Raw genomic sequence first — 27,098 nt, 5'->3', positions numbered from 1 at the left:
ATGTTCTGCACCTTATTGACTTCATTTTGTTTTTATTTTTTATTAATTATACAGGTAAATTCTGATCTTATTTAAGTTCTGTAAGTTTTGGATTGCTTTCCGTTGTGTCGATGTTGCGGTGTTGCATGCTATCACATTCAATTTAGCCGAACGCGCTAGGTGCTCTGCGTGATCATATTTAGGCGTTCATCAAACTAAACATCAAAAAAACTGATTTTTTCGACAAGTATAAGTTTTAAAATGTATTTAAAAAGGTTGCTCAACTTTTCAGAAGTTGAACTACAAAACAGGTATGCCGTTTTTTTTTATTTCGGTGATGACACCAAAAATATCTCTACCGAATCTGACACAATTGTCTCTCTTGTGATTTAATATTATGGTCGGTGTTAACTTTCAAATGATAGAAAAGAGATTCCTGAAACAAATGTTATATGAATCATCAGGTGTTTCAAGTGAATACAGAGATGATCAAAGTGAAAGTAAGCAATCAGATATTTCTGTGCAAAATAATAAAGCATATATAGTGTCTATAAAATCATTAATTTCAGTGTTTTTTGTTTAAGGAATTGTATATAAAGCTTGTTTTTTATAATTTACAGTAACAAATTATATGTAATTTCTCGTCTATTATTTCCTAGCCAAGCTAAATTTCAAAATGAAATAAGATCGCTGAACTTAGCCGTGGCTTCCGAGGAAGAATCTAATTTGTTATTTATTAGATTTAGTTATCAAAAATGTTTTGTGTAAAATCTTTGTGTGCTGTTCTGTATATCTTGGCTTTAAAATGTTACGAGGAATCATTTAATGAATGTTTATATACACGTTGTCTTTCATATTAAGATAAAAACGGGTCCTCAGTTTCGTCTTTGTTCATCACTTGAAAGGCACTTGTGGTCACTTTTAAGAAAGCTGTCTGTGTTGCCTTCAGAAATGCAATAATGGATATTTCAGACAGAAATTTTAAAAAGCTCACTAATGATTGCAGGGTAGCATACAGTAAGTGAAATATTTTCTTGCGCAGGAACTGCATTCACGCCCGGACATTCAAATCAAAGCGATTAAGCATAATTTTAAAGGGAGTATCAACTTTTTATGAAATGCGGTTGTTATTTTTTTCCGGCAACTCGGGGCCCTTCCCAGCCCGAGGCCCTGGGCTTAAGCACAGGTAATCCCCTGCATTAATGCGGCCCTGCACAACATGACAACAGAAACATTGGTTGAGGGCTGCCAGTCCAATAAATGACAATATCCTGGCCGGACCTGTTGTCAGTGATATAAGTATTTGAAATGAAAATGATTTCTTAATGTCTAGTGACATATCAGGTCCATTTTATGATTCATTGATATACATTTCTTACATACTGTTCCTTTAAGTGAGTGTCTTGCGTATATTTTGTGAACGTAAGCGTCTCTTTTTTTTACCCTAAACGGTTTTGACGCATGTGCAGCAGGAACTTGTTTTGACAAGACACGTGATGCACATGGTTCACGTGCACAACAAACACATATTTTGAAAACACACACTCTTAGAACAGATGTGTTAAAAATAACACATTAGTTATTGTTATTATTAAAACAAGACATTTTGTTTTATTTTTAACACAACTTGTGTTTTATTTTAACACAAAATCTACACAGAATGATACATAATGTGTTAAAATTACACAATGTGTTAAAGACTTTTATTTTATTAACACATCCTTTCTTAGAGTGCAAGCAACACACATGACACTCGAACACTTATTTTGAATTTGCGCCCCTTGGATGAACAGTCACGAGCCGTCACTGCTAATTCGTATGATATCGTACAAAGTTAATTGTTCAAAAATGTATGATTATTATAAAATAAAAACAATAACAAAACCCCACCCTTAACCCTGCCCCTAACCCCAACGTCACAGGGGTCAAGGCAAGTCTTACAAAAATGTATGAATGTGGTTGTACAAATTAATACGAATTACTTTGTAAAATACATATTGCCATGAGATAGCATTGGAGTTTCAGATTTATTGTCTATAGCAGTGGTTCTCAAACTTTTTCGGTGTGCGGCCTCCTTGTGTACGGTGCATTCCTTCGCGGCCCCCCCAAAGAAAATATATGACAAAAAACTGTTCTAAAACTTCACATTTTAATTAAACAAACCCTTTCACGAGTTTGCATTAACATGTAATCGATAGGGAATGAGATAAAGCATATTTGGCATGCTGTCCGAGGAGAGGGCTCCGAGATCTGAATTTTTGCTCGAACCCAGAGTACTCCCCTCTCTTTAACTGTGATAAATGAATCTAGATGAGAGTGAGGTGATGGGGAGGAGGAGGGATGCTGCAAAAAATCTGTCACGGGACAGAGGTGAGGGACTGCCATTTATAGGCACCTCTTTGCACTGATTGGTTGGATCACATGACGATGCTCCTCCCGAACTTAGTTAAATAAACTTCATTAAATTATACAAAGTAGTGCTGCCTTATTTTTTTTTTAGGTTTAATTTCACAGAATTCATGATAAATTAATGTATTTTATAAAATGTCATAAAACTGGGGCCCCCCTGGCACCATCTCGCGGCCCCCCTGGGGGCCCCGGACCCCAGTTTGAGAACCACTGGTCTATAGCATGGGTTCCCATACTTTTTATTTTGCAACCCACAAATAGGTATAATCTAGCTTGGAACCAACAATATAGATTTAAATAAAAATATAAGGAAACACACTTTTTTTGAGTAGTTTTTATTTTTCATGCCATTTTATTAATGAAATGTAATTTTACCAATATCAAAGTTTAGCAATATGTTGTATCATATCAGAATTAATGTCATTGCTTGTCATTTGTTGGACTAAACTGTTTATTGTGTTTTTCACTGCTACTACAGCCAAGTGACTTTGTGCCTCCCCCCACCAATACCACTGCACAACCCACATGTGAGTCCCAACCCACAGTTTGAAAACCCCTGGTCTAAAGTAGTTTAATGATAAAGTGGACTGACTATATAGCACTTTGCAATGTGTGGCACCACATTAAATTTACCTGAAATATGAAGTCATTATACTTTACAATGCAGTTTTTTTTGTGGTGTATTTTTTACAGTGTGGGTGATTCTCACGAAAACTTGGTTTTAAAAATGTCAAGCATGAAAATGTAAAAATTGCTTACATTTACTTTTTTTCCCACCAGACATTGAAAAACAAAGTCTGGAGTAAATGGGAACATTAATTTAAAAACTTTTACTTATCATTTAACACTTTTTGTAACATAATTTAAAAAATTAGTCCTAAAAAATCTCATTACCGCAACAGTCAGAAAACATCAACACTGACATATTTTCAAAATGACATGACAAACCTGAAAGAACATAATTTGGAGATTCTGCACATGCATTTAAAATCAAAGTATTATGCTTCTATTAATTAAATTAACATTTAATAAGCATCTGTTGCGGTAATGATAATCAAAATGTCGTGTAAGCATTCTGACAAGACAATATTTCAAATTAACTGTAAAAAAATGATCTTACCTGGTAGCCATCTTGAAGTAACTGGTCCATGTGCTTGGTCACTCAAAATCAAACTTTATTAAAATTCTGTATTTGTGCTTAAACTGTTCTCAAAAAGTGTTGCGGAGGATGAGAACATCAGGCATGGACACATTATTTTCCTAATTTTTCTTCATTATTATTATACATGAATATTCAGTAAATATTTTTTCTGTCATCTAAAGTAGTCTAGCAAAACATCCATTTATTTTTTTTCTTAATATTTTTGTGTTAATTTGATTAAATTACAACATAACACATCTTCAAACACAGCCGGACACATTGCGGTAATGAGAATTTCAGCAGAAAATGAGATAAAATTTACAATTATAAATTCTTATGTTGAAATCACACATTGTGCAAGGTAGAACACAGTATTGTGTTAATTCTGATGCTTTTTAATGTTACTATATTACACATTTTAAAGCTAAAATCATTAGTGCCGTGGTGTTTCAATGGTTTCGTGAGAATCACCCGTGTATCTTTATCACTGAAACATGAATTGTACACATCTTTAACTAATACATTTTTATTCTTTGACTGCAAGCATTGTGGCATTCATCACAGCAGCATCCCCACCCCATCTCCCCTCACTATGGGGCTGTTTACACTTGGTATTAAGATGTGTTTTCATTGATCGGATCACAAGTGGACGAGAGAGACACATCACGTGGTATTTAAATCCGTCTCTTTTGTCCACTTTCGACCGCTTCTGTCCTGAATACTGTGAGGGGGCGGTCTGTCAAGACGGTGGGTGGGTCTCTCTGCTGTCATTCAAACGCGAACTAATATTATGTAAGAGTCCACTGCTTTTGTTGTAAGTAAACATGCTGCACAATGTTTTGTACAGAGATCAGCCGCTTTAGTTTTAGCGACGAAAGGCTAAAAATAGCGCTGTTCACCGTGTGTTTGTGCCAGAAGTCAGAAAAGATGTAAAACATTGTGCTCAGTACCTCAGATTAGATAAATGGGCGGAGAGAAGGCGGTTACGTGTGGCTGTACGAACACATTCAACCACATGTGCGTTTACACTACAAAAGCCATCAGATCGAGTTTTCGACTACCTCTGCATGTGGTTGAAAGTGGACGAGTTTTTGAACACCGTTTACACCTGGCATTAAAGTCGTGCACTTGTGATCCGATCGATGAAAACGCATGTTAATGCCATGTTTAAACAGCCTCTATGGTTAAGTATGGTTGCTGATGCATATTGGCAATGCACTCTTAGGTTTTAACCTCAAACCAGCAAGTCACTAAATGTTAAATGGTGTGAGCAGATTTGAAAGGGGGACTTGCTGGTGACCATAAACAGTCATTTCTCTGAAATTGATTGCATCTTATAGCGGAACTAGTGTCAACATTTTAACCAGTAGCACAATCTGCACTGTATCGTATCAGCAAACTAAACTGCAGCAGAAATACATTGCAAGCTGCATTGTGAGACTTGCAATACTTTGTGAGGTAAGTTATTCTCTAGATGCCATAAGAATATGCATTTTTAATCATTGAATGAAGTAAGACGCATCTAACATGTTCATGCTTTCATCAGCAAGCGCTGTATTCAGAATTGTGCCTAACTTTGCAGGTAGTTGTTAAAAGACCAAATTAGAGAGATTGAATTGATTTTGGTCTCTTTGAATATTCAAAAAGTGTTTACTTTAAATTTATTGTAACTTTTTGTTTTGAAAACTGAAATAAAAATGTATATTGACACAATAAAATAAAAATATTTGCTAAAGTAAAGCAAGAATATTCTTGTCTCGCGAATTTCATTGTTTCAGTAGGAGTAAAAACATTTTTATTTTCGTGCAAACCATCTTTTAGAGCTCAACAAGTTTAGAAGTGTTAACCGTTAAGGGTTAAGAAAAAATAAGAAGCAATGGAAGAAGTTTGCAAATATTGTTCTTTTGTTGATCTGTCATAAGTGTCTTGATGAGAAATATCCTCTAAAATATATTGACACTACATACACACTTCAGCAAGAAAGTTTGGCTATCAATGCTAAATGACAGTGTATGTGTGAGTGGTAGTCGCTCACAATTGTGGTTATACAAATGCCTCAATGCCATCATTGTGTTAGATAGTGTTGAAACCCTCTCTGTCTGCTCAGTCGTACTTCTTATTTAAGAAAAATATACTTTAAGTTCACTAAGAATACACTAAACTGACTCTTGCTTATATTACAGAATTATATATTCATGTCCATTCAGTTTTAACAAAATGTTTACTTCAAGCTATGGAGACATCATGAATTCAACTTTAGAAGTCACAGATTATCCTGAAAACTCAAGCACCAACGGCTCTGGAGACTTTGACTATGACTCTGTCACTGAAAGCCCTCCCAGCGTGTCAGGACCACAATGCAGGGAAACAATATGTGTAATCACGGTTATTTTAAAAGTGATTATTTTCCTGCTTGGTATCGTTGGAAATGGAGCGGTGATCTGGATTGCTGGTTTTAAGATGAAGAAGTCAGTTAACACCACTTGGTACCTGAGCCTGGCCTTATCTGATTTCATTTTCTGCAGTACCCTCCCTATAACCATTGTACATACAGTTACAAACAAGTGGTCATTTGGCCTCTTCATGTGCAAGTTCACATCCTTTATTATGTATCTTAACATGTACAGCAGCATCTTCATTCTCGTCATTATAAGTGTGGACCGTTGTTTGACCGTCAAGTTTCCTGTATGGGCCCAAAAACATTGTTCTGTAGTCAAGGCTTCGGTTGTAGTTGCGGTGACTTGGCTCATGACGATTTTGCTTAGTATACCACCACTGAAATTCAGAGAAATTGCTATTGAGAATACAAAACCGATATGTTACAACGAATACGGGGGACATCACAATCACCTAACTTCCGTATCTCCTTCGATTTTCTTTGGCGTTTTTAATCCCATTGCTCAGTATTTGTTTCTGCTACTCCATCTTGATTTGCAAACTTAGGGCAAACCAATTATCCAAATCCAACAAGCCCTACAAGATCATGACACTTTTGATTGTGACTTTTTTCCTCTGCTGGATGCCATTTCATATTGTTGCTATATTAGAGCTTGACGCATCTAAGGGTAGCGAAGCCTTTCAGGCAGCCATTCACTCAGCCCAAAAAATAACCGCTACTCTTGCCATCTCAAACAGCTGTCTAAACCCATTCCTATATGCACTTATGGCCAAGGATTTAAAGAAGAAATGCTATTCGTTCCTGTCAAAGATTGAAAGTGCCATCGATGAGGAGACCCGAAGCGGTTTCAAAGGAACTTCTATTACCAGTACTGGGGATAGACTGTCCACTGCTGTCTGAAAATGTAAACGTTTATGATAATATGAGACAAAACAGAGCAGTTATAAATGGTATGTAAGCCAAGATTTTGTAAACTAAAAATGGATACATTTTTCCAACAAACTCATACTTAGAGTAAAACTTGTCACAACACCATAACATCACCCCCAAACTAGTAAATCCCAGATTGAGGATGCTCTTGTTTTTTAAATATGTACAAATGTAACAAAAATGTTATTTGTGTATTTACACTTGTGTATACTGTACATCCTATGTATCCGTCTCCCTGTCTGTCTAAATAAGAAACATCTGTCATTTTTACCCACATGCTGCCCAAAACATTATAAGTAACGTCATAACATCATAAGTTCTAAACTGTTGCTTTATAAACTCTGTAATGGGATTATTGTAATTTTAATGGAGTTTGAAAACCCCTGGTCTAAAGGTGGAATTTGTAAGATATTTGCAGTAAAATGTCCAAAAACCACTAGGCCAGTGTTATTTTGTCCAGCTGATTACTATCAATATCTGTAATGTTTTCAACTACTTGTAAATCGTGAGAAAATTGCCATTCAAAACATTGACACGGGGCAGTGCAGTCTCCTGTCAATGATGTTAATATCCATGTGACCCTTTGTCACCGCCTTTACTGACGTAAAAACCACATGACAACAGTGGTCGAGTTCGAAAAAATTTAAATGGCGGCCAAGGAAGCGACTGGAGCACAAATTTAGTGTAAATAAAGGTAGAATTTCACTTTACACATTTTAATTGCATTTCTAGCGAGAAATTAGTATTGTAGTTTTCAAATATAGTTATCACAAAGGCGCTCTCTGTTTATATTTCAAACACGCTGCCTTTGAAGTGCGTCCAAAAGCCTTTCTCTGAGCTGCCTTCATGCCTCTGAAGTCATTGCCTCATGAGGCAGCAAGGCAACAAGTCACTGCCTTGAGTTTTCGGACGCAGCCAGTGTCGACAAATGCGGAACTATGCGTTAGCGCCTGTCGAGCTACGCGCTTGCTTATGAATTTATGGATTACTCTTTACCGTCTGCCGCTGGTTGTGTCAGCAAAGACAGCTCCCGTAAGCGTACGGGCCAACCAAACGACCCAAGAAGAGTTTGGAATAAAACGAGAGAAAGAATGAGGATCAATTTGGTGTTGCATTATCTGGATGGAGAAAGCTTCGCGACAACATTTAACTAGACAGAGATTCTGATCCTCCTTGTGTTTTACGCGATGGGTGCGTTGTTTTGATTTGTAATCCTTCAAAAACGTATGCTATTATATTGATCACAACATTAGTGTGTAGACTGTAATCAGCGCGTCTTCCCGCGGACGATATGCACATCAAGAGGTATTGTACAGCATTATAAATGGTCATTTTAAGACACTTCACAATGAGATTTGTACTGTCAATACATTATGTGAAAAATCATTGTAGATTGTAAGTTGAAAACTTAAAGGCGAAGTCCACGATGTTTGAAAAACGCTTTGGAAAAGGAGACGGGCTGACTCCCAAAACACACATATAGCCAAACAGCAGTAAGGAGCGTGTCTACTAACCGTCATCGTTGCCTGGGTTGAGTATGTGTGGGGCGGGTCTATCAACAGAAGGTCCAGATTCTATTGGGGTAGGGGCGTGTTTGTTTAGGTGATTTCAAATATCAACATTGGCTTTCAAACATCTGGACTCCGCCTTTAATTCTGTGCTGTGTTAACCATCGAATTTGGACTAATACTGTAACATCTATGACTAACAATTTCGTTTTGAACATCACATATAAACTTACATAATGAAATAAACAATGTCATCAAACGCAATTGATTACCTTATCCGTTAACGTGATTTGATGTTATTGTGTTTTGGTGCCATCTAGTTGTAAAAATTCTACGTATTCCACCTTTAAATAATAAAGTGGACTTCATATATTTAGCACTTTGCAGTGTGTGGCACCACATTAAATTTACCTGAAATATGAAGTTATTATACTTTACAATGCAGTTTTTTTGTGGTGTATTTTTTAGAGTGTATCTTTATCACTGAAACATGAATTGTACAAATCTTTAATAAATGTTTATTCTTTGACTGCAAGGATTGTGGCGTTCATCACAGCAGCATCCCCACCCCATCTCCGCTCACTATGGTTAAGTATGGTTGTTGATGCATATTGGCAATGCACTCTTAGGTTTTAACCTCAAACCAGCAAGTCACTAAATGTTAGATGGTGCGAGGAGATTTGAAAGGGGGACTTGTTAGGTGTGACCATATACAGTCTCATTTCTGTGAAATTGATTGCATCTTCATAGAGGAACTAAGTATCAACATTTTGACCAGTAGCACAATCTGCACTGTATCGTATCAGCAAACTAAACTGCAGCAGAAATACATTGCAAGCTGCATTGTGAGACTTGCAATACTTTGTGAGGTAAGTTATTCTATAGATGCAATAAGAATATGCAATGCATTTTTGATCATTGGATGAAGTAAGACGCATCTAACATGTTCATGCTTTTATCAGCAAGCGCTGTATTCAGAATTGTGCATAATTTTGTTATAAGACCAAATAAGAAAAATTATACTTATCAGAACAAACTTGTCAAACTGTGAATGATTTTGGTCTCTTTGAATATTCAAAAAGTGTTTACTTTAAATTTGATTGTAACTTTGTGGTTTGAAACTGAAAGAAAAACATATATTGACACAATAAAATAAAAAATATTTGCTAAAAGAAAAGCAAAAATATTATTGTCTGGCTAATTGCATTGTTTCAGTTGTAGTAAAAAAAGTTTTTATTTTCGTGGAAACCATCTTTTTGAGGTCAACAAGTTTAGAAGTGTTTACCGTTAAGGGTTAAGAAAAAATAAGAAGCAATGGAAGATGTTTGCAAACATTGTTTTTTTGTTGATCTGTCATAAGTGTCTTGATGAGAAATATCCTCTAAAATATATTGACATACATACACACTTCAGCAAGAAAGTTTGGCTATCAATGCTAAATACATGACAGTGTATGTGTGAGTGGTAGTCACTCACAATTGTGGTTATACAAATGCCTCAATGCCATCATTGTGTTAGATAGTGTTGAAACCCTTTCTGTCTGCTCAGTCGTACTTCTTATTGCATGTTTACGTAAAAGCTATAAGAGAATATTTTAAAAAAATATACTTTGAGTTCACTAAGAATACACTAAACTGACTCTTGCTTATATTACAGAACATTCCTGTCCATTCAGTTTTAACAAAATGTTTAAATCAAGCTATGGATACATCATGAATTCAACTCTAGAAGTCACAGATGCTCCTGAATACTCAAGCAGCGAAGGCTCTGGAGACTTTGACTATGACTCTGTCACTGAAAGCCCTCCCAGCGTGTCAGGACCACAATGCAGGGAAACAATATGTGTAATCACAGTTATTTTAAAAGTGATTATTTTCCTGCTTGGTATCATTGGAAATGGAGCGGTGATCTGGATTGCTGGTTTTAAGATGAAGAAGTCAGTTAACACCACTTGGTACCTGAGCCTGGCCTTATCTGATTTCATTTTCTGCAGTACCCTCCCTATAACCATTGTCCATACAGTTACAAACAAGTGGTCCTTTGGCCTCTTCATGTGCAAGTTCACATCCTTTATAATGTTCCTCAACATGTACAGCAGCATCTTCATTCTCGTCATTATAAGTGTGGACCGTTGTTTGACCGTCAAGTTTCCTGTATGGGCCCAGAATCATCGTTCTATAGTCAAGGCTTCGGTTGTTGTTGCGTTGACCTGGCTCGTGTCGGTTTTGCTTAGTATACCACCACTGAAATTCAGAGAAATTGCTATTGTGAAAACAAAACCGGTATGTTACAACAAATACGGGGGACATCACAATCACCAACCTGTTGTGCTCCTTCGATTTTCTTTGGCCTTTTTAATCCCATTGCTCAGTATTTGTTTCTGCTACTCCATCCTGATTTGCAAACTTAGGGCAAACCAATTATCCAAATCCAACAAGCCCTACAAGATCATGACACTTTTGATTGTGACTTTTTTCCTCTGCTGGATGCCATTTCATATTGTTGCTATGATAGAGTTTGGTGCATCTAAGGGTAGCGAAGCCTTTAAGGCAGCCATTCACTCAGCCCAAAGAATAACCGCTACTCTTGCCATCTTAAACAGCTGTCTAAACCCATTCCTATATGCATTTATGGCCAAGGATTTAAAGAAGAAATGCTATTCATTCCTGTCAAAGATTGAAAGTGCCATCGATGAGGAGACCCGAAGCGGTTTCAAAGGAACTTCTATTACCAGTACTGGGGATAGACTGTCCACTGCTGTCTGAAAATGTAAACATTTATGAGAATATGAAACAAAACAGAGCAGTTATAAACGGTATGTAAGCCAAGATTTTGTAAACTAAAAATGGATACATTTCTCCAACAAACTCAGATACTTAGAGTAAAACTTGTCACAACACCATAACATCACCCCCAAACTAGTAAATCCCAGATCGAGGACGCTCTTGTGTAAAAAATCTTGTGACAACCATTATATTTCATTTGCTTTACTGTCAAGTGCGTTCCTAATTTTTAATTGTGCCCCTGTCTGTGAAATTTAGGGTAAAGACACAGCAGAGATCAGAGCATCAAATTTCAATCATTGATTTCTCTTTAATTTCAATCTTTGACATGACCTTACTGATGTCAATATTAAATATTTTTTCTAATTGTTTTATATAGCGCTTTTCACAATTGGTAATTGTTTCAAAGCAGCTTTACATTAATTGAGGCAGGGGAAAACACAGAAAAATCGACAGACAACACAAGCAGCAAAATTCAGCGGCTATGAATAAACGTTACAAACGAGCGTATAAATAATGTAACGTATAAAAGAGGGTGCTAAGTTACAACAATGTCGGCTGACTCCCCGGGGTTGAAAAACCCCCCTAGGAGAAAAACCAGGAGGGACAAAAATCCTAGGAGGAAAAACCCTTGAGATATATATTACATGATACAGGATGGTGTTACATTTGGTAGAAAATCCTTACATTATTTCCATATAAAATACATTCACAATAGCACTTTAGTTTTGTTGAAAACAAATGAAAAGAATTTGACTCAAACTGTATTAAAAATATACTTTTTATCTTTTAATGTCTAAGCTGTATGTATAGATCAGATGTATAAGCTGTTGCCTTTCTGATGAGCATTACATTTTTTATTTTATTTGTGTATTTACACTTGTGTATACTGTACATCCTATGTATCTGTCTACCCGTCTGCCTAAATATGAAACGTCTGTCATTTTTACCCACATGGTGTTCAAAACATATTGTTATAAGTTCTAAACTGTTGCTTTATAAACTCTATAACGGGATTATTGTAATTTTAATGGGGTAAATGGATCATGAAATCTGTTATTGCCAAAAGCTTCTGTTTTTCATCTTCAAGTTTGTCAACAAAGGATCAACTGCTTTGTTTTGATTTGTTATGTAAAAACCTCACCAAGAAAGTACGCAAGAGACAATTTTAGTGCAGTCAAAACAAAAAAATCAGGAGCTCTATATAAATCAAGAAAACAATAAGAAAACTGCAAATCAGACATAGGATATAGTACATACATTTATTGAATACTTGACTCATAATTTGAGGGATTTTTGATGTACATATACTGTAGCTGTTTTTGTACTAAAAAGCACTGAAGGCTGAAAGGTCTGAGTTTTTAAGCAAAGCTGTGTTTGCGTGTGTTTGTTTGTTTGTTTGTGTATTGTCTGAGAGGAGAAATACATTTATGTTGTATTTTGTTTATTCCAATTATTACAGTATTTCATTTATTTTAAATAACATATTCTTATCTACTGTATATATGTATTTACTAAAATTTACTAATTTTTATATACTAATTTAATTTGCTATGTTAATTTGTTTTATCATTCATTTTTTATCAATATTGCTGTTTAATCTTAAAGGAATAGTCTACCCTTTTGCCATGTTGAACTATGTTGTTGCCTCAGCTTAGACGAATTGATACATATCTATCTTTTTTCAGTTCGTGCGCTGTGCAGCGCGTCGTGAATGTGTTGGCATTTAGCCTAGACCAATTCATTCCTATGGTAACAAACAGGGAAGCCACCAAACACTTCCATGTTTTCCTTATTTAAAGACTGTTCCATGAGGAGTTATAAGTATGGTGCCACAAAATACAACTTTTTTTGGTACCATAGGAATGAATGGGGCTGGGCTGGATGCTAACACATTCATAATGCGATGTACAGTGCACGCATTGAAAAAAGATAGGTATGTATTGGTTTGTCTGGGTTGAGGTGGTGGCATAGTTTGGTGTGGCAAAAGGGTAGACTATTCCTTTAAGTTAGGTGCTGTATTATCTGCACATGCACCAATAGCATCTCAAGGTTTTTCAGTGAAATAGCGTTTCACTGTCTGTGCTTGGAATAACAACATCTGCTAAATCTGTTTTTACATCACTGAGAATTCAAGATTATTCAATAAATAATTTTTATTTTATTCCACATCACTTTGTCTCCAGACTGCTGTTCTTCCCCTTTATCTGTGTCTGCTTTGTGGTTGAGTAGATGTGCCAACTCATGACAGAGTTTGAGTAATGGAGTAAAGTCATTTTTCTGACAAAGAGAGATCTTGTAAACTTTGGATCTGGAGTATATAATGTTTTATGAAAAGGCCAACAATGAAGGAAATATTTGAATTATTGGCATGTATTTCTGCAGTGTAAGCATCATATTCTAACTTTCTCAGGGCAGAGCATTTCGAGTTCCTGTCTTTCTGTCATTCCACACAACAGACGGTCCTCAGAAACCTCCAGCCCCAAAAGAGGACCATTAAAGGTCACGCTTTAAATCTTCAAAGTGCACCACGTAAACTTTCTTCCCATATTTCATCCAGTGTGGGATGCCCATCAGCGTAGTTCCTAGTTACTCTGATTGAGAGAACGAGAATTAAGTTTTACTATATTTTAAACACAAACATTTAATAGTGTCATACACATGCATCAAATGTATTGCATGAAGTGGAGAAATGTTGAACCATGCTTCTTATGCAGAAGTGTATAGTTTCGTCAACAGCATGTACAGACTTTTAAGGACTTAAAGGCAAACTAAAAATTAAGTTGATAAAGTCAAAAATTATGAACTGAAACTTATATACAAATATAAATAAAGAAATGCAAAATGCTGATTGTAGAGATGCTTCTGTGTTTGGGTGTGAAATGGTGCGAGAGCTGTGAATCGAGAAATGTGCTAAAGTGCAAATAACTTCTTGAAATGGGAACAAGTGTGACAACTTACAAAAACAGCCTAATATTTTTTTTAAGTGCAAAAACATCAACAGTTACTACCCCAAAAATATTGATTTCTGCAGCGGACAAGTGATGGAAAATGCAATCAATCGCACAAATGCAGTCTCTTTCTCTCTCTATCTGTCAGGATTGGAAGTAAAATGTGGCCCTGGATTTTCTCACACAAAGCGGCCCACCACACCCTGCTCGCACACACCACAGCACACTGGCTCAACATAACTGCTACTTATACTTTCAGGGAAAGCCAATGACATCTTACTAACCATGACATAAAACAAGGATAAACCTGAGGTTTTGACTCAGTTGTGTTTTTGTGTCAGATCCAGTGGCGGCCAGAGACCGTTTTTCGAGGGCGCTCAATGCGAAGTTTGTCACAACATGTATGTAGCCCGTCATGTGTGTGGTTCATTTAAAAAAAAAAAAAATGTGTTCTGCACGCAGAGAGAGATCATGCGTGCATCATGTGTCTTGTCAAAATGAGTGCCTGCTGCAGATGCGTCTAAAGGGTTTATGATAAAAGAGACGCTTACAGAGTTTACTGTTAAGGGAGTGTCTTGCGTGCATTTTGTGAATGTGCAGCGTCTCTTTTATCATAAACGGTTTTGAGGCATGCGCAGCAGACACTTATTTTGACAAAACATGACCCAACGAACATATATTTCGAAATTGCAAGCAACACACATGACACCCAGACACATATTTTGAAGTAGTGCCCCTCGGATGAGCAGTCACGAGCAGTTCACTTTAAGTTTAATAAATCATTATCGAGAACAAATTAATTTATTAAGTTAGGTAACTAAAGGTGTGAACAAACTTTGCTAACACGAGAAGGAAACACGGGTCTGTTTATGAATACACTGTATAAAATGTAATACGGGTATAAAAATAATGGCCCACATTTAAAAAAATGTGTATGTGGTTTGGCCCCTCTGGCATTTGCCAAAATTGGTCTCAAGCTTTCCTAATCAGTGACAAGACAGGTCGTAACAAAAACCTTCCTTAGGCCCTGAGACTATTTTAAATACAGTTCAGAAGTTTTTATAAGTTTTTTATTGAGAATAATTTTTACGCTTTTCTTAAGCTGTGAAACGACACTGTGTGCTAGGTGACTGCACACACAGTTTGTGATATGAGGTACATGCTTTTCAGTTTCTGATTGGCTGTCTGTTGCTTATCATCGAGTCATAATTGTAGTCATACCATCTAACCCCACTGCATTTCATGCAGGGATAACCCCACAAAAGCTGCGTTTCAATTTCAGGAGTAACACAGCTTCTAAATTACGGTAAAAGTGACTAATGCTTCTTAAGCCATGGTTAAAAGCGAGGTTTAAAGTTAATCTGGTGTTAAGTAAAGTTTAAAAAGTCATTTGAGTGTCAATCTGACCAGAGGAAATAAGATAAGCTTACCTATTGATTTTTTGTCTTATGGGCAAAAGAACTAATTCATTGCCCAAAGCACACATTTTGATGTTGTCTGCTGTCATGCGCACAGTACAGGGAATTTTTTCTAGATTCACACCCAGAGTGTTTGCCTGGAAAGCTCACAGACATGTTATTAGAGGTGTGAACAAAATATGTGTTCAGAGTGTCATGTGTGTTGCTTGCGTTTTCAAAATATGTGTTTGTTGGGTCACGTGAACCATATGCATCAAATGTTTTGTCAAAATAAGGGCCTGCTGCACACGCGTCAAAACCGGCGTTTATGATAAAAGAGACGCTCTTGTTCACAAAATACACGCAAGACACTCCCTTAGCAGTAAACTCTGATTATGCATGAGATTATGCGAGTATCTGGCAAACGCCAGCGTCTCTTTTATCATAAACCCTTTAGACGCATCTGCAGCAGGCACTTATTTTGACAAGACATGTGATGCACACAGGATCTCTCGAGGCGTAGGACACATATTTGGAAAAAAGGAACCACACACATGACGGGCTACATACATGTTGTAATGTGTGTGTGTGTGTGTGTGTGTGTGTGTGTGTGTGTGTGTGTGTGTGTGTGTGTGTGTGTGTGTGTGTGTGTGTGTGTTTTTTCACTTCTGTCACATTTGGTGTAATTGTCCAAGAATGGTAAGTAATAGAAAAAAACTTCAAATGGTCATTTGTAGCAGAGATGTGTGTGTTGCTTGTGTAAAAATATAATAAATCAAACTCAAATATTTTTTTGAATGATTGAGCCAAAACCAAAAAGCGTTAGGTTGTGCCCGGCACTCCCCTACTTATGGTTGACTCAGCCTAAGCGCCTATTTTAAGCAGACTCCCATGCACAACCAAACATGCAAGAGTGGCCTTCAATGAGCCAAAGAGGGCACACGCCACTACTCTTTGTCAGGTACCAGTGGTTTCCTATAGCAGCTCGTATCAAATTCAAATCTCTGCTCCTGGCCTTTAAAACCACCACTGGGTCAGCACCTCCTTACTCGCTTATACAGACTTATGTACCCTATAGATCCCTCTACTTTGCCAACGAGCGACATCTTAAAAAATAATAACTATGATGTACCTGGATCTGTTTCATATCTGTGGAATGATATTCCGGTTGTGAAAAGATCTGCTAATTCTGTAGCCATCTTCAAGAATCGGCTAAATACCTATCTTTTCCACCAACACTTCACTTACAAATACAAAGTTTAATATCTTTTCTTTTTTTTCTGTCCATAAAAAATGAACCCTTTACTGTGTAGTGCACTTATATATTGCTGTTCTTGTGTTCTAATTGCTTCAATTGTTACCTCATTTGTACGTCACTTTGGATAAAAGCATCTGCTAAATGATTAAATGTATGTAACGTAATTTAAATATTCTGATTTCTATATGGCTTGGTGTCTCTCCTTAAAAAGGAAATCAATAGAATTTTACAAAAATAATAGGAAACCGAAAGTCTAAAAATAGATAAAAGTGAAAGGCAAACTAAATCCATCAAAATAAAGGAAACATGTAATGCAGACCTCGGTGACCCTTAGGGCTTGCATAACCGATTAATACATTTAATCCCAGCAATCACAGCTACTATTTCGGCTTGCATTGTTTATCCACATAACATTTTCTGAGACACACAGACATTCTGTCACATGAAGAAAGTGCTTATTCAGGAATTAAATGTCACAAGGTCTTGCTTGTGCAATTTTTTTAACAGTAAAGGAACACAAGGCATGTATGTATACCATCAAGCAAAATACATATAATGCATATAAACACACACAAATTCATAAGAGCGGCAAACATTTGTCAAGAAAAGTGATATTTTCTTTCTGCAACAAATTGAAGACGAATATTATTAATACTGTGAATTTTTAGATGATGATACATGTAACTTCCTTTTATAAGCTTGATGGTGATGCGTCATTTTTCCTGCATTCTCTTTGTTCTATATACGCTGTAAACCCGGACGAGTTAAATTTACTTAAAAATTGGAGGAAAGTTGTTGTACTAAAAAAAAATAAGTATTATGAACTAAAACAAGAGTACATTTAATTTAAAATTTCTAGTAATTTCAATATAATTCAGCAAGTTTATTAAAGTTAATTTTAAGTTGACAGAGTTTAAAGATTTTAGAACATGTAATGATAATTTTAAGTTCATTTGATTTGAATGTTTTAGTTTTTTATACACTTAAAAGCAAGGCTTTGAACCGGTTCACGGAACGAAAACGAAAATCAGAAACTTTTGATGTTTTGCAACGAACAGAAATGAAACCAGAAAATAAAAAAAAGTATATGTTTTGGAACAGAATCGTTTATTTAAAATAATGGTAAACGGTTAATACTGTTATTTTTTTCTGTTCTTTGAACAGATTTCTGAGCAATATGACTTGGTGAAGTTCACTTGTGGTCATCGTTGACTCATCGGAGAAATGAGAAGCTTGCTACCCGCAAGTAGCCTACTCAAACCCAAGTCTCTCATGCTCAATCATACAGGGAAAATATTGTAGGCTACCAAATATCTCAAGATGTTTGTTTTTTAATACTAATTAATGGTGTAACAGATCGCAGTTGATCCGTGATCCGTACATATCACGACCCACGGTTCGGCTCACATGCGATTCATGGATTAATATGCACATTTAGATAGAGAAAGTTGATAATTTGCACGTGTTTCGAAGACTTGCAAATGTTAACACTTAAGTTAATTTAAACAATTTAACCACAAAAAGTCGCTAATGTGAGCAATTTTCTGTATGCACAGATGCACATGCGGTTTAATGTGTCTAGTCCAACTCCAATCAAACGTCCCTAAAAATAAATTTCCCTTAAAATACATTTGACGAATAAAGCACTGAAAAACAACGTAATTTTCACTTTACGTGGAGCAACGGTTTAGGCTGCTTCTTCCCAAAGCGCTGTTTAGAATTCGTCCTCCGTCTGTGTGTGTGCGCGTGTTTAAATGCACTCAAAAGTGCATACACGGAGAGACGCGTTTCAAAAAGCAAGCGAACAATGTTTCTGTTCTTGACAGGACATATACAAACAAAATGATATTGAAATACCACAGTATTCTTTTTCTAATAAATGACATGGCAGAAATTGTCCTTGTCTTAATTATTGTATAATGCTGACAAATGTAAGCATGTCAGAATTACAGTCATGCCGCTTACATAATGTAGCCTTTTTTAATGCTTGATGACAAGATAGAGAGCTGACATGGAACGTTATTAACCGGTTCGGGAACTTTTTTGTTCTAACGTAAATTTTAGGGTTAAATCGAAAACTGGAAACGTTAAAATACTGTTTCTGTTCAGAACGAACCAGTTGGGAAAAAATTTGGTTCAAAGCCCTGCTTAAACTTTTATTGATCTAAGATTTTTTAAGATTTTCCAAAACTCTAAATATTAAGTGATGTTTACATCATTTAATAAAGAGACTGGAGATTGGAGACATTCAATATCCAAACACAATGGCATTCATACCATTTAGAATTATTCAAAAAGAAAGATTAGCATTAATCTATTAAATGTAAATTACATATTTTGTTAGGAGACAGCATTACTAATCTGAGGAACTATTTACCATTGTCTGACATCAGGGTCATATAAATGGCAAAAATGCATGCAGATGTGTTTTAATACAGTATATGCTTTGTGGTTTTGACACTTAGGCCTATGCGTTTTTTCATTTAATATCTTAATCTTCAAGAATGCAGAAGGAAGCAAGCCACACTGTTTTGTCACACATGACTGCATCTTTTATTTCAGTCAATGCACTGTGTACAGATTAATCTATCCATGCACTCTTTAATGTCATTGCACATTTACAAAAATAGTTTGTGTGTAACAGTGTGCTGATTCAAAAGTGAATGAGGGTCCAGCAAGCAATTCTGGCTAAAACAAGGCTAAATTTGGGCTGTCAGTGAAAGTCTAATGGACATCTATCATAGCCCAAGAATAGACAATGGTATATGTTTAAAACAAATGAAAGCAAATGTCACAGCGGGGGCGGACCCGAGATAGCTAACAGGCCACGCCCCTCTATACTTTCCACCTCGAGGAGGTTCCCAAGACCACTCCAATGACCAAACAGACGAGTATACTACAATTAAAAGGTATCTTTATTAAATATTTAAAAAGGGAAGGGAAAAAGGGGAAGGGCAGCTTAAAAACAATCTTTTCGCCTCCAGGACGAGTTGGACCAGGGGATGGGGGCCAAGGATCTTCTTCCTTGTTTTTCTTGAACTCGTGGCGCCCTCCGCTTCCTCCTGGAGGCAAAACAAGGAAAGCACAATCAATGTTGGTCTAGCACCGGGTCACAACTTATCTGACCGTTATTTCTGTCTCTCTCTGGCCCTCAGGTCACTCCGTCTCGACCTCACTGGACGCAGGGGATCCACCACAAGGCACGGCTGTAGACACAGGTAAGTTACACTCTGTACAGGTAGGTTACTCACAACACTGGGGCCTTTGGTTCACTCCAAAGCTTCCGTGGAGACAGAGGGAAGGTGATACCCTGCACAGGTAGGTTACTCACAACACTGGGGCCTTTAGTTCACTCCAAAGCATCCGTGGAGACAGATGTAAAGGGTTTCTCACTATTGACACTAGGGTTTCTCACTGCTTGGTCCTCTTCGAGGCGTTGCTGCAAACACAGGTGAGTGACATACTGCACAGGTAGGCTACTCACAATACTGGGCCTTTAATACACTCCAAAGCATTCGTGGAGACAGAGGTAAAGGGTTTCCCACTACTGACACTGCTTGGTCCTCTTCGAGGCGTTGCTGCAAACACAGGTAAGTGATATGCTGCACAGGTAGGTTACTCACAATACTGGGCCTTTAATATACTCCAAAGCATCCGGGGAGACAGAGGTAAAGGGTTTCTCACTACTGACACGGCTAGGTCCTCTTCGAGGCGTTGCTGCAAACACAGGTAGGTTACTCACAATACTGGGCCTTTAATTCAGTTTCTCTCCTCTGGCTCGGGGCTCAACATGCTATTTTCTTCGCACAATCTGCACAGGGCCCCGGTGGCTTCGTTTACTGTCAATACAGCACACACACAGCAAACTTAGTGAAACACACGGTAAAAGTCACTCACCACAACACTCTGCACACGCACTCCACGTGAGGTTTAAGGCTTGGCCGCCTAGGTCTTGGCTGCTCGAGAGGCGGGTTGGGCGTTGTACACGCCAGAGAAAGAGAAAAGATTTCACAGGTACATATGTTCCACAACGCCCCGCTTTGTCTCCTGGTTACTTCTTCGGCTCACCTACGCATTCAATCTCCGCAGGGCCGGTAACCTTCAACACCCCTAAAAAGATGACAGTAACTCCTCTTCTGAACAACACAGAGCGTTTTGTTGTGATTGTTTACTCACGCTTGGTTGTCCAACCGATTTCCCAATATACATCCAACAGCGTCGTGTTTGCTTCTCCACATCCAAATCACACGATAACTTCCTTACTCCAACGTCTCCAACCTCTCGTCTTCCCTGAGGGATAAATGTGAGTCAACCCAGCCGATCTCCACCGTAGCAACGAGCACAAGCAACGTATGCACAAAATGCCACCAACAACAACATCTGACATCTTCAAAGCTCTTTATATTCTCAACCTTCTCTCCTCTTCAGCCTATCAGCGATCGCTGTGTTGATCGCTCTCACCTGAACGATATCAGGCTTGATTTAGAGTTTGGGGAAACCCCGGGAATTCCGGTGTTTTGTCTCAGTCGTCCTGACGGAACCATCGCCGGGCGGAACCGATCTTACACACTTTTGGTTCCGCCCTCACAGATCGTCACTTGGTGACACAAACACATTAAACACCCGTTGACTTTGCTTATCTTGGAATATCACACATACCACACAGCATGTAACCAAATTCAATGTTATTTAAGGTAGAAGTGGGTTACTCATAGCCAAACTAAATTGGGTCTATTGTTAGCCGTCATTTCATATCTCGGTTTTTGCTTGCTGGGAGATGAAAAAATAAAAACAGGAAATGAACACAAAGGGCAAACAACATAAAACATTGCAAAGAAACACAAGACAGACAAGCCCAAACTAACAATAAACTTCATAATAAACTTTGTCTGAAGACTTGACTTTATAATTCACTACAATGAGACTTAAAGTGTGTGTTGCGGGTTTACCACAACTGTCGATTGATGGGTACATAAATCACTCAAGATATGTGTATAATTTTTAAAATGTCTCAAAAATGGTCTTAAAGACCACTTTTTTTACGTTTTTGGTATTAACCTTTTTTTAACGCAATTCTGCGATGACGTCACGTTGGGGAGAAGTGGAGAAAGACTCAGCCAGAGCCATAGAGATAGATGAGACATTTATTGCTGTTTAATACTTACGTATATAATTTGGAAATCATATATACATCGTAGGAAATATATAATGTTTTATACTGCAAAGTTACCTTGCTAATTATTATTTATGATATATGTGGAGATAAATAAAACTTCGCAAATCTGCTGATTTGATCCATTCATGTCCTGACCACCAGGCTAGAGATTTTTAAACATCCTTAATCCACACTTACTAGTCTATCAAATAATATCTCAAATATATTGTTTTGTGAAATAAAAGGATGCTTTGTTATATTGTTTATGCGATTATAACGAATCACACAATCATTTTATATGCGGCAGCAGTCAGCAGCTGCAGCATACTCGGATCCGACCGCATACATACTGTAATAAACAGGCGTTCGGCGGCTTTTTACATCACGCCAGACTATGCCATTTGAGGAGGAACCGCTCATTGATCACCGTATTTTTATAAATCCTGTACATGTTTGGACCTGCCGAACAGGTTGAGCACTTTTATATACTTTGTTGAGCAGAAAGGCTGCTCAGTTTGACCAGCGGGCTGCGGGAACCGGACGCACATCACGCCGCCAGACGGTGTTGCTAATATAACTCGAAATGTATAGCTATTATCAGGTCGGCCCACCGGGAAAGTCCCGACTCTCTCGATTGCCATTCCGCTACTGGCTGTAAGAAAGTAAGTGCGTTTGGGTCGCTGGTCCCCGCGAACAGACATGACGTGCTTCACTCACCTTCAAGGATTAGAGATATGCTGCCAAAACCGTTTGTGCTGAAGATCGCATAAAGTTACACTCATTTCAGGCAGGATCATGGACCCCCTCAAGCCAGCATGCACGAGTATGTTAATTGTTTGTTTACTTTCTACACGAAGATATGCTAACGTTATGCTATCTGGCTGTCTGCCTATCTCTCTATACTAGCCTATCTATCTATCTATCTATCTATCTATCTATCTATCTATCTATCTATCTATCTATCTATCTATCTATCTATCTATCTATCTATCTATCTATCTATCTATCTATCTATCTATCTATCTGACTTTACTTGTCTTTCTATAGTCATTCTCAATGCTCTCAAGGCGGCTTTGGTCAATTCTCTCCCCAGCGTGACGTCATACAGTGCGTTGTGAGGGAAAGAAGAATCATTGCAAACCACTGTACTTTTTCATACTTTTTCGGGTTTTGTGATACCCAACAACATAAAATACAATGGATAACAGTTTAAATGTTTATTATCAACAAGCAAATTGCACAAATTCGTTGAAAAATTTTACCTGCAAAACGCCCTTTAACTTTAAACTGAAAATATACAAACACAAGGGCATTAAATAGGGGAGAACTAATGAGGGCATCATCGGCGGTCACTCGAATCGAGTATGACTGTCCTCTTTTTTTGGTTCTTCAGATGGCTCTAAAGGCCAATCCGCGATCTGCATACTTTGATGCAGTGTGGGCAGGGGTAGGTAGTGATTTTGATGGTGGTTGAGCCTTTTCTTCTTTCTCCTTACGAAGCTGTCGCTTTGTTTCTGCGGCACGACGAAGTTCTGTTTCATGATGTACTGCACCATCCTGCAAGGAAATCACACCCAATAACAAGATCATTAATGAGGATATGAGGGGGTGGGGTCTGGGAATGAGAGAGAAAACAGCACATGGCCAAAGTCAACAAACAACAATGACCTTTTGCTACACATAACACACATCGGCTGACAAGAACAAAACTATGACCATAAAGCCAGAATTGGGACAAGGATGCCTTCAATTGAGTCATTTACTCTCTTTTCATCTAAAGTTTTGCATTTTGCCACATCAGAGTTTGGTGAACCACGATCCGCAGAGTTGCATGAAGGGAAAAAGTGTGACCGGTATCTTTTAGACATTGTTGGAAAGTGGAGTATATTGAATATTTAAATTATTAGTTATATTCATGTATAACTTGCTATCTGTTAATATTTGTATTGTCAGAGATATTGGATATAACAAGATTGAGCACTCTTATTGAACAGGGGACAATGCATTGCTTAATATGTCCGCTGTGGCAACAGTAGCCCCACCTTCCAGCTAAAGCAACCAATCATCAATCGATATAAACAACGATTCTGTAATGGGAGGAGGCTCTATACAGAGGTGCATGAGGAGATTGCCATGTGCAATTTGAGCTTAAAGTCACAGTGAAACTGAAATTAAAAACTTTTTTAAAAAATAAAAAAAATGTTTTTGGAATATTGTGAAATTTTGTTTACAAATGATTTATCTGTGAGCTTAATTATTTTTAAAATGTATATTTGCCCTCATAATCCTTAATCAAAAGCACTTATCTCCTTGGCTTTTTTACAGTCCAGTGTTTACACTCTCTGAATTCCCTCCATCTGTCTCTTTATATTGGCCTCAATCCACTTCTGACTTCCTGTTTCCATACACCACGTTCCAAATGATTATGCACACGCATTGTTTTTTTATTTCCCCAATACAGTCAGTAAGTTTAGAAATTTGACCCTCAACAGTTATATGACAATGTGGATGTTATTGTGTGGATATTTAAATAAATATGCAAAATATGCTGTTTCAAATTATTAAGCAAGTTGTAGTTCTCATACAATGTGGGTATTAAAAAAAGTTTTAAAGACAAAAAGTGTGCTTTATCTTATAAAAGCAATGTATTTCCTATAACAATTTATCTAAACAACTATTATAAGATTCATGAGTGATTCACAGTACAGAAACATTTTACTATATAAAGGCTTTTAAAAATATAAACATTAGGAAAAGGTCTCAATAAAAAGCCACAGTTAAGAAGGCAAACATGTATTTAAAGGAACAGTATGTAAGAAATGTATTTCAATGAATCATAAAATGGCCCTGATATGTCACTAGACATTAAGAAATCATTTTCATTTCAAATACTTATATCACTGACAACAGTGGTCTGGTCAGGATATTGTCATTTAAAAAGTGGAGTTGCAGCCCTCAACTGATGTTTATGTTGTCATTTTGTGTATTGGCCACCAGGGGCCTGTACCATGAAGCCAGTTTAAGTGGATAGCCAGGTAAGTTTAAGATTAGTTTGCGCCAACCCTGGGTTTTAGGTACCATGAAAGTAGAGCGGGTTTAATCTGTGTTGGTCGCCATGGTATCTTACGCTGCACGGCTTGACCAATCAGCTGCGAGCAAAGAAATATATAGCTGACGTAACTACAGCGTCTCCGCGCAAATTTTATTTCTTTGTATTTTTTATTGAACTTTTATATTCAAATATAAACATTAAAGCATATTTAACAATAACTATTTTCCGTGTTGATACCGCATTTAAAGAAAAAAAGAGGAAAAAAACTAAGAAAAAAGGAGGGCTTAAACATCCAAAGCAGAAATAAGGCTCAGAGGTCTCCGCGCAAATTGTTAGAGGAGCACTTCGTAGAGAGAGTTTTTAGTTTTCCCTTGCCCGATTATTTGTATGAATTATCTAGATTTTTCACAGAAGGGATCTTATCTTTGCAAACTTCTAGCCTCACATAAGAAATCTATCACGTTGAATCCATGCCCTTACTGTACCGCAAATGATGTGTATTGCGTTGCGCTTTTTTGCAAGTGGTACAGTACGGTGGGCAAAACACGGTTTGTCGAACCATGCACAAGGTGGTCCTGGCACTGTAGGGCTACATTAACAGCTTCATAGTGTTTTCCCGACATTTCCCGACCATGTCTTTAAAAGAGGGCTTTTATAAAATTCCCTGTAAGATTATTAACAAATTTAACAGTGTACTTTAACTTAATAAAAGCATATTTCACTTTGGGTAGCCTACCTAAATATATTATACAATGAAGTATGTTAATGTACATGTTATATATATTAAAAAGAGCAGATGCAGTATTATTTCGCTCTTGAAATACATTTTTATAATCTTCATACTTTTGTATAATTAGCTCATGCTCCTCCGCTAAAAAAATACTCTGCTTGTATGTGCTCTCTCCGTTTTCTATTCCGATTGGTTGTTCGTGCCGACGTCACTCTTTTATGTGCACGCGCGGGTGGAGTAATCATAGCCTAAAGATCAAAGCCTGAGTTGACAGAGAAAGTTGATAAGCCGCTTCATGGGACCAATAAAGCCTGATTGCATCGGTTTGGTTTTGTCAACTCAAAACCAATCCTGTAACCCCGAGTTTGTTCAGCTACCTTCATGGTATAGGCCCCAGTTGTGTGATTGCAGTACCAGTTTTAGCCACAAGTTTTGTGATTGCAATACCAGTTTTGGCCACAATCCTACATACTGTTCCTTTAAAGGGATAGTTCGGCCAAAAACGATGTTGGACCCATGGTTTGCTCGCCCCCGGGCTGTCCGAGTTGCGTGTGTCCATCGTTTTTCGGACGGGCACATTTTCGGATATTTTGGAAAATATTTTGGATCTTTCAGTTGGGTAGGTGTGGTGTTGCGGGGTCCAGCGGTGGTCCACGGCCTTCGGGTCCAAAGGGAGTGCGTCCATCCTTCACAAATTAAATCCAAACGGCTCCAGGATGATAAACAAAGGTCTTCTGAGGGTAATCCGTGCGGTGTTGTTGTAGAAATATCCATATTTAAAATGTTATTAACGTAATTAACTACCTTCCGGTAGCGCCGCCATCTTAGAGTCATCCGCATTCAGGATGAGCCCCTACGCAGCATACAGCGGTTTCTCTGCTGCTGCTCTGTCCCCCGCCCTCCGAATTTGTCATACGTCACTAAGAAAAGTGCGTACACTGCGCTAATACTCTCTTCTGAGTCTAAGATGGCGGCGCTACCGGAAGCTAGTTAATTACGTTAATACAATTTTAAATATGGATATTTCTGCAACAACACCGCACGGATTACCCACAGAAGACCTTTGTTTATCATCCTGGAGCCGTTTGGATTTAATTTGTGAAGGATGGACGCACTTTTTTTGGACTTGAAGGTCGTGGACTATTGCTGGACCCCGTAACATTACATTTAATCAACAGAAAGATCTAAAATATTTTCTAAAATATCCGAAAATGTGTTTGTCTGAAAAACGATGGACATATGCAACTTGGACAGCTTGGGGGTGAGTAAATCATGGGTTTAATATCGTTTTTGGCCGAACTATCCATTTAAGTGGATTATACATGATAAAATGAAGTTAAATTTACTCAATAATGTGTTCATTTAGAATTACTCAAATTATTCACATTTTACAATATGTTACTTTAA

The 27,098-nt window shown here is 37.5% G+C and overlaps 1 protein-coding gene and 1 pseudogene across 1 annotated transcript; both read left to right on the top strand.

The window, feature by feature from the left end:
- The first annotated feature begins 5,441 nt into the window (after positions 1 to 5,441).
- On the top strand, positions 5,442 to 8,215 carry LOC129439866 (chemerin-like receptor 1; annotated as a pseudogene).
- Positions 8,216 to 8,723: 508 nt separating this feature from the next.
- Positions 8,724 to 12,763, top strand: LOC129439867 (chemerin-like receptor 1). The gene is made up of 2 exons (XM_055198726.2): positions 8,724 to 9,234; positions 10,022 to 12,763. Exon 2 carries the CDS (start codon positions 10,051 to 10,053, stop codon positions 11,128 to 11,130), a length of 1,080 nt encoding a protein of 359 aa, XP_055054701.2. The 5' UTR covers positions 8,724 to 9,234; positions 10,022 to 10,050; the 3' UTR covers positions 11,131 to 12,763.
- The last annotated feature ends 14,335 nt before the right edge of the window (positions 12,764 to 27,098 follow it).

This window comes from Misgurnus anguillicaudatus, chromosome 22 (assembly GCF_027580225.2).
Source record: "Misgurnus anguillicaudatus chromosome 22, ASM2758022v2, whole genome shotgun sequence".
NCBI lineage: Eukaryota > Metazoa > Chordata > Actinopteri > Cypriniformes > Cobitidae > Misgurnus > Misgurnus anguillicaudatus.
Note: the sequence above shows the minus strand (reverse complement) of the source record. Positions and strands in the feature narration are given on the sequence as shown.